Source organism: Palaemon carinicauda, chromosome 1 (genome assembly GCF_036898095.1).
Source record: "Palaemon carinicauda isolate YSFRI2023 chromosome 1, ASM3689809v2, whole genome shotgun sequence".
NCBI classification, from domain to species: domain Eukaryota; kingdom Metazoa; phylum Arthropoda; class Malacostraca; order Decapoda; family Palaemonidae; genus Palaemon; species Palaemon carinicauda.
In genome coordinates this window covers 55,223,476-55,233,475 of record NC_090725.1, presented here as the reverse complement: position 1 = coordinate 55,233,475, position 10,000 = coordinate 55,223,476, and the positions used below count along the sequence as shown (strand labels likewise).

The window sequence follows — 10,000 nt, the reverse complement described above, 5'->3', positions numbered from 1 at the left end:
CAAGTAACTCTCCATTCAACATGACATTTAACCTCGCACCACCTTCCCTTCTCGTACATTTCATAACCTTACTCTTACCCATATTAACTCTCAACTTCCTTCTCTCACACACCCTTCCAAATTCTGTCACTAATTGGCCAAGCTTCTCTTCCACGTCTGCAACCAGTACAGTATCATCTGCAAACAAACAACTGATTTACCTCCCATTCATGGTCATTCTCGTATACCAGTTTCAGTCCTCGTCCAAGCACTCGAGCATTCACCTCTCTCACCACTCCATCAACATACAAGTTAAACAACCACGGCGACATTACACATCTCTGTCTCAGCCCCACTCTCGCCAAAATTTAATTGCTAACTTCATTTCCTATCCTAACGCATGCTTTACTACCTTTGTAGAAAATTTTCACTGCTTGCAACAACCTTCCACCAACTCCATATAACCTCAATGCATTCCAAACTACTTCCCTATCAACTCTATCATACGCTTTCTCCAGATCCATAAACGCAACATACACCTCCTTACCTTTTGCTAAATATTTCTCGCACATCTGCCTAACTGTAAAAATCTGATTCATACAACCAATACCTCTTCTATAACCACCCTGTACTTCTAAGATTGCATTCTCTGTTTTATCCTTAATCCTATTAATCAGTACTCTACCATACACTTTTCCCACCACACTCAACAAACTAATACCCCTTGAATTACAACACGCATGCACATCTCCCTTACCCTTATATAGTGGTACAATACACGCACAAACCCAATCTACTGGTACCATTGACAACACAAAACATATTAAACAATCTCACCAACCATTCAAGTACAGTCACCCCCCCCCCCCTTCCTTCAACATCTCAGCTCTCACACCATCCATACCAGATACTTTTCCTACTCTCGTTTCATCTAGTGCTCTCATCACTTCCTCCCTTGTAATCTCTCTTTCTCATTCTCATCTCCCATCACCGGTACCTCAACACCTGCAACAGCAATTATATCTGCTTCCCTATTATCATCAACATTCAGTAAACTTTCAAAATATTCCTCCCACCTTCTCCTTGCCTCCTCTCCTTTTAACAACCTTCCATTTCCATCTTTCACTGTCTCTTCAATTCTTGAGCCAGCCCTCCTTACTCTCTTCACTTCTTTTCTAAACTTCTTCTTATTCTCTTCATATGAATGACCCAATCCCTGACCCCACCTCAGGTCAGCTGCCCTCTTTGCCTCACTTACCTTGCGCTTTACTTCCACATTTTCTCTCTCTATATCTTTCATACTTCTCTACACTATTACTCTGCAGCCATTCTTTAAAAGCCCTCTTTTTCTCTTCCACTTTTACCTTCACTCCTTCATTCCACCATTCACTGCCCTTCCTTATGCTGCCTCCAACAAACTTCTTGCCACACACATCACTTGCAATCCCTACAAAATTTTCTTTTACCAATTTCCACTCTCCCTCTAAATTACCAGTTTCTCTTACTTTCACTTTGTCATATGCCATTTTCAACCTTTCTTGATATTTACTTTTTACCCCTGGTTTTATTAGCTCTTCAACCCTCACTAGCTCCCTTTTACATGCACCTACTCTATACCCCCACTATTTTGCTACAACTAATTTTCCTTCCACCAAAAAATTATCAGACATACCGTTAGCCATACCCCTAAACACGTGCACGTCTTTCAATCTTCCAAACATTCTTTTAGTTATCAACACATCATCCATTAACGCCCTTTCTTTTTGAAAAAGCTAGAACTTATCACCATCTCTTGCTCAACACACATATCTATCAGTCTCTCACCCCTCTCATTTTCAGCTGGTACGCCATACTTCCCAATGACACCTTCTACCTCTCCAGCGCCCACTCTAGCATTCAAGTCACCCATGACAACTACATAATTCCATTAACGCCCTTTCTTTTTAAAAAAGCTAGAACTTATCACCATCTCTTGCTCAACACACATATCTACCAGTCTCTCACCCCTCTCATTTTCACCTGGTATGCCATACTTCCCAATGACACCTACCTCTCCAGCGCCCACTCTAGCATTCAAGTTACCCATGACAACTACATAATTTCTTCTACTGAGTCCTTCTACACACCTAGTTAATTCATTCCAGAACTCATTCCTCTCTTCTTCACTTTTCTCACAACCTGGCCCATACCCCTAAACACGTGCACGTCTTTCAATCTTCCAAACATTCTTTTAGTTATCAACACATCATCCATTAACGCCCTTTCTTTTTGAAAAAGCTAGAACTTATCACCATCTCTTGCTCAACACACATATCTACCAGTCTCTCACCCCTCTCATTTTCACCTGGTACGCCATACTTCCCAATGACACCTTCTACCTCTCAAGCGCCCACTCTAGCATTCAAGTCACCCATGACAACTACATAATTCCTTTACCGAGTCCTTCTACACACCTAGTTAATTTATTCCAGAACTCATTCCTCTCTTCTTCACTTTTCTCACAACCTGGCCCATACGCACTGACAAAAGCCAAACATTCCCTACCCAACCTAACCCTTACCCACATTAACCTAGATGATATCTCCTTCCATTTTAGTACTTTATCTGTCATCCATTCACTCCACAATAAAGCCACACCTTCTCTTGCTCTTCCCCTTTCAATCCCAGACACTCTACCAGACATTTCACCAAACATCACTTCACCTTTCCCTTTTATCTTTGTCTCACACAAAGCCAATATATCCATCCTTCTATTCCTAAACATACTTCCAATCTCACATCTTTTACTCTCTATCGTACTACATCAACGTACATTCAAACACCCCAAAACTAGAGTGCGCGGAGCAGTCACTCTCCCCCCAGCTCCACCTCTTTGATGTTTCACAGGATTATAATACAGTGGAGGGGGTTCCCAGACCCCTCGTCCCGTCCTTTTTAGTCGCCTCTTACGACACGCAGGGATACAGTGGCACTATTTTAATAGATTTTAGCCCCCGCGGCCATATATATATACGTATATATATACAGAAATATATATATATATATATATATATATATATGTGTGTGTGTGTATATATATATATATGTATAAATTTATATATACATATATACATATACATATATATATATATATATATATATATATATATATAAATGTATATATATATATATATATATATATATATATATATATATATATATATATATATATATGTATGCATATATATATGTATATATATATGTATATATATATATATATATATATATATATATATATATATATATATATGTGTGTGTATATATATATATATATATATATATTTATGTATTTATATATATATAAATATATATATATATATATATATATATATATATATATATATATATATATATATCGTCATCAACAACAACAAATGCAACTGTTTCTAGACCACTGCAGGAATGTTTGCTGTTTGGACGCTTTCATTACAACAGCGGATTGGTGGTTGTGGAGACTTTTGTCTGATCGCTAACAGCAAACCAACCTAATATGGGTGTCCTTGACTAGTAAAACTTTGCTGATTATGGCGATGCCCAAACCCTTTCACCACGTTAAGGTATCCCCACTCAAAGAGAGGGATATAAATAAATAAATATATATATATATATATATATATATATATATATATATATATACATATGTATGCACACAATATATATATATATCTACATATGTATGCACACAATATATATATACATATATATATATATATATATATATACATATATACACTATATATATATATATATATATATATATATATATATATATACATACATACAAATATATATGTATATATATATTTATATATATATATATATATATATATATATATATGTATATATATACATATATATATGTATATATATATATATATATATATATATATATATATATATATATATATATATATATATATATATAAATATCTCATTGTACTGCATTAAGTGCCAAACCTGATTGAAGATACCACTCTCGTCTCACTGATATCCTTGAGACTCATATTGAAAATTAAATCACAGATACATCGTATTTATACAAAATATGATAACCATATGTCACCTTTTTAACTCCATCTAGGTCTATTATTGGATGCCACTTTCCTTAAAAATAAAAGTATTCAATCAGATTATCATACCAATACTAACTTACTGTATGGGTTAGAACATATGCAAGTTACATCTCAAAAAGCTAAGGTGAGAATAATGACTGGAACAACACTAAGAGACAGAGATAGAGTAACATGGATACGACAGCAAACTAAAGCAAAGGTTATTCTAACAACTTGTAAGAGAAAGAAATGGACATGGGCAGTACATATAAGGAGAATGACAGACAATAGATGGACATTCAGAATTAAAGAATGGGTCCTAAGAGATTGTAAAAGAAGCAAGGGAAGAGGAACAGACAATTGACGAACTAACAATGTTTGCTGGTGTGGACTGGCACAGAAAGACCATAAACAGACGCAAGTTGAAGGACATATTTCAGGCCTTTGTTCTGCAATGGACTTGTAACGCCTGATGATGATGATGATGATGATGATAAGGATGATGATACAGGGTAAACGGAAAACGTATAAGAGAAATTTAATTCGATTTTGAATTTTAGTATAGATAATGAACAGTGTCTCCGAAAGACTTATCTGGCTAGCATCATTAACATAAACTACTTTGTTGAATTTTGATAGATTAATCCTGTCACCTGTTGTTACCCAGTAGACAACTAAACAATTATTAGTATACTAATTTGAGACTATATATATATATATATATATATATATATATATATATATATATATATACTGTATATATACAGAAATCCCTTGATTGCGGTCAGGAAGCCCGTAGGATTGGCCTTGATTTTATTGCTGCCTTTGGCCGTGTTAATCATGAGGCCCTTGTTTTTAAACTCAAACAGTTAGGATTGGGTGGGTCGTTTCTTATCATCATTATTGAACTCTTAAGCAATAGATCGCAATAGGTTGTTGTTGATGGTCACCATAGTGTGTATAGGAATGTGATATATGGTGTTTCTCAGGGTAGTGTCTTGGACCATTACTTTTCATACTATATACACATGACATGTGGTTTGGCCTAGAAAACAAGCTTGTTGCATATGCATATGTTGCTACTATCTTTACATTAAACCTAATTCCTGAATGTAGATCTCGGGTTGCTTAATCCCATAATAGAGATCTAACTAAAATTAGTGCTTGGGGCAAATTATGGGGTATGAAGTTGAATCCTAACAAAACTCAAAATATGATTGTAAGAAGATCAAGGACAGTGGCTCCTCAACATCTGGATCTCAGCATTGATAATGTTTCTTTAACTCTGTATGACTTATATAATTTAAGGTGTGATTCTCGACAGCAAATTTACTTTTAAGCAACACATTAGGTCTGTGTCTTCTTCAGTTGCCCAAAAATTGGCTTAATAAGAAATTCTTTTAAGATTTTTTGTGATCAATCTATTCTAAAGAAGTGTTTTAACTGTTTCATTCTACCTTGTTTTGAATATTGCTCTGCTGTTTGGTCTTCAGCTGCTGACTCTATTATATTTCTTATTCCTGATCTAGACATTAATCTCTGGCACCATCGCTCAATTAGTTCATTATACATATTACAAGCTTACACTCAGATCTTCCTGGACAATTCCATCCTATTCGTAATTCAAGGTATGCAGTTAATCGTTTTAGTCTGGCCTTCTCCATATTGAGGCACAAAACTGCACAGTATTCTAAAGGTTTTAATCCAGCTGTGACCAAGTTGTGGAATAATCTTCCTAATTGGGTAGTTGAATCAGTTGCAATAAATGTTTTTATGTTGAACAGGTTGACATAAGTCTTTTTTATAGTTTATATATGAATTATCTGTTTTAATGTTGTTAATGTTTTTAATATATTATTTCTAATTGTTCATTAATTCTTATATCGTTTATTTATTTCCTTATTTCCTTTCCTCGCTGGGCTATTTTTCTCTTTTGGAGCCCTTGGGGTTATAGCATCGTGCTTTTCCAACTAGGGTTGTAGCTTAGCTAGTAATAATATATATATATATATATATATATATATATATATATATATATATATATATATATATATATATATATATATATATATACATGAACACACACACACACACACACACACACACACATATATATATATATATATATATATATATATATATATATATATATATATATATATGTATATATACATTTGTGTGTGCGTGTATGTATGTATGTGTATGCGTGTGTGGTGTGTGCATGTGTGTTTGTTTAGTGTTTGTATATGTGTCACTGTCTAGATTTAAAATTTAGGCAATCAAGTGTATAATGATTAGTAAAGCGCAATAAACATTTGTCTTATTTATTCTATCACTTCTTGTATTTTATACCAGATACGTCGTGACAACAGAGATCAGCCACGGCAATTATTCACGAGAAATTTCGCGTAAGAGCTACACATCAGGAGTAAAAGCTGGCATCACCCCACAAAAGCATTACTTTGAAGAGAAGCCTCTTGAAGGGTGCACGAACTACACCTTTAAAGTATATCCTAGAGGCTTTTCTGGTACTCTGGGTCCCTATGCCAGAGAAGACAAAGAAACGCTGGAGACTGGTGAGTAGATAGTTTTTATATACAAAAATTTCAACCGTACTTCTAGTGTCTGCTTGTTCCAGCCTTAACAACGTGTTTTTCATTCCTTAGAATTAGTATAATTGAGTTGTAATTGACAAGGTAGTTGATATTTAATGGGTACACAATCTCCTACTGTAGTGACTGCTAAGGTCTTCTGAGGTAGCAATGTATTTTTCATTCCCTAGAATTAGTTTAAGTGAGTTGCAATTGACAAGGTAGTTGATATTTAATGGGTACACAGTCTTCTACTGTAGTGACTGCTAAGGTCTTCTGAGGTCAGAAATGAATTTTCATTTCCTAGAATTAGTTTGAGCGAGTTGCAATTGACAAGGTAGTTGATATCTAATGGGTACACAATCATCTACTGAAATAACTGCTAAGGTCTGTTTAGGGCAGCAATGTATTTTTCATTTCCTAGTGTTAGCTAAAGCGAGATGGAACTGGCGTGGTTTTCGATATTTTAACAACTAGACAAATGGAAGAATTGATTAACCCTCTGGTGACCATGGCCCGAATTCCTGTCAGGTTCATGACTTTTGGACCCCGGGAGCAATGGCGTAATGTTATAATCAGATAATGAAATAAATACTTTTTTCATCAATATCGTCTCATCACCTCTTTTCTAAATGGATTATTAACCCTTTCACTGCCATTGATGAATTTCACGAAACTTCTGAGGTAGCAAAATCTTTCAAGACCTTGTAAACTATAGCTTGTTGATATGTATTAGAAAGCTTTCATCAAGACCTTCATAATAAATACCAACTTGCTATTGTTTGGGTAATTTTAAAGGGCCTTCCGATCTTCAAATTTTGATTAAGTCACCAATAGCAGTGGAAGGGTTAATAAGCACATTTACTACATCCTTATTTCCGATTTTCACTCCATTTCCAGCTAAAATCCTATTCATGGAGCTGCAGGAATAAAGAGTGCTGTATATCAATTTCTAGAATACTGGGAAATGGGTACCTAAATTTGTCCTCCCGAAATAGACTCTAACGACCTTTCCATTATCCCGACAGATCCCATACCCGTAGAATTCGTAAACTTAGATGGCGTCACCACTACTACAATGGACGCAGCCTGGAGTTCTGTTGACACTTGCCTTGATCACTACAAAGTTTGCCACTACAATGACTACGTAAGTTGGGGGATTAGATTAACAAAGTTCTAACACATGACTTTGCTTTGTCGCTTGATTCTGAGGAAGCGATATCTAAACATATATTTTAAAAGCGGCTCATGTTAGATCTTATTTGAAAGAATGATCATCCATTTAGTAATTCCAAAAAAAGTATAAATCCATGATTTTCAAGAAATTCTTATACTTGCAAAAGCTTTATTTCCGATTGTCTGATAACCAACCATTTTCAAGAGTCTTTTTCAAATCAGCCTAATCTTTTTCTTGAGGAGACTAATATAAAGATTTTTTCACATATTTAGTTTCAACGTAATTAATATTGTTTTATCAAGATTATTGACTATTTTATGATTATTTTGCCTTTTAGGTTGAGTATCCAACTACTTACATGTTATACAGTATTTGATATGACTACAATGGGATCAGATAAAACGCTTTCATTACAATTTAGTTTAATGTCTATCTTGCTATGTAATAAAACATTATATATATATATATATATATATATATATATATATATATATTTATATATATATATATATATATATATATAATATATATATATATATATATATATATATATATATATATATATATATATATATATATATATATATATATATCTTAATACCGGATTGGCTACCAAAAAACTTGATTTATCCGTAGATGTCGTCTGGGGAAAAAGTTTGGAAATTCATGTTCTCAATGCTATTTTATAGCTCAGTTTACTATATCTTTTTATTAAATCACAGTAGTACATACCGAGAATCCTTATTCCCTTCATAAAATAGTCTTATGCTTCTTGATGACCTTTCTTAATAACAAATAATTTATATTGTGGCCATGAGAGTGAAGAACTCCCTCTATACTGTATTAATGCGGTTTATACAATTTCATAACCATGTTTGATCAGATTATTACCCAAAGGGGAATAAGAGTCACCTTAAAAGAAATACCGTAATGTTTTGGTTTTATCCACTCTCAACTTAAAGTGTTATATTCAGTTTTCAAATTTTGCTTTTCAAACGTTGCTCTCAAGAAAACCATTTATTTTCTTTTATTTTATTATGTTCCATTACGTATCTTTCTTACAGGATACAATTGAGGTCTGCAAAGACTTGATAGACACGCAGACAACGTTTTCTGACCTTCTTGAGTGCTTAGTTTACCATGTCTCTGTCAGCACAGTCACGCCATCTGGTGTTATCAGTGAAAAGATAATGTCTGTCGCAAAGACTATAGATGTCGGTAAGTTATACCAAGACTGGGTGTCAATCTTTAGGACAACTTTTGTATTTTTCTTATGGAAAAATAATCTTTCCGTAGTTAATAGTGTCACTCTCTCTGCCACCTCACCAAGCAGACATTTTCATGGATTAAATTTTGTATGTACTAAATTTCTGACTTCTTTTTCATAGACATATGAAGAAATTAGAAATGATTGCGTGCACTTGATTAATGAGAGAGAGAGAGAGAGAGAACTTACTCCACGTAGTATTATTTTTCTAAATATCAAACAGATGATGACTGACATAATGTATATATTCTGAACTTGTATCTCTCATAAATTCATTATAAAAACTCGTTCAAGGTTTATTTGTAATTGCAGTATTATCTACTTAGTAAACATTGCTTTCGTAAAAGTTTTGTTTGACAATGCCCTTTTCAGTCATTTCTACAATGATGTCTATAGGGAAGAAAACTATTAACAGCTAATGCCCATCAAGGTCATGAATAGCTAGGATCTGACTTCCTACTAAATTAGACTAATAACCACTGTAGTTCCTCTATAAGTTCCACAATCCTTATATAAATCATCATTCATTTATTCTTTCTACCCTTCCAGCACCCGGAGCACCAATGAATCTAACAATCGGGCAAGTAACAGCTCACTCTATTTCGATTCTGTATGACGACCCAGCAGAGCATCCACAGTGTGCTGCACATATCGGTCTAGACATCGCAAAGACTGCAGATAAAGGCTACCAATCCCTTTCCTCGACGTTACTCGCGAATGACCATATCAAAGAGCACACTTTCGACAAACTGGATGCCTGCACAAGTTACACGATTAGGGTCATGGCTTCATCTCCCGAGGGCTTACGTAGCGATTGGGAAAACCTTGAAGCCACAACGGAAGCTGAAGTCAGTGGTCCTGCTCAGAGCTTCCGAGTTGACGGAAAGACGACAAC

General features: G+C 34.4%; 1 protein-coding gene across 1 annotated transcript in view; it reads left to right on the top strand.

The window, feature by feature from the left end:
• The window catches only part of LOC137648360 (uncharacterized), a 47,746-nt gene that overhangs the window by 36,672 nt on the left and 1,074 nt on the right, over positions 1–10,000 (top strand). Inside the window, exons 24-27 of the mRNA XM_068381290.1 lie at positions 6,426–6,646; positions 7,690–7,808; positions 8,903–9,056; positions 9,655–10,000. The exon at positions 9,655–10,000 is cut by the window's right edge and continues 1,074 nt beyond it. Of these exons, the coding sequence (XP_068237391.1) occupies positions 6,426–6,646; positions 7,690–7,808; positions 8,903–9,056; positions 9,655–10,000 (840 nt within the window). The remainder of the gene's footprint in view (positions 1–6,425; positions 6,647–7,689; positions 7,809–8,902; positions 9,057–9,654) is intronic.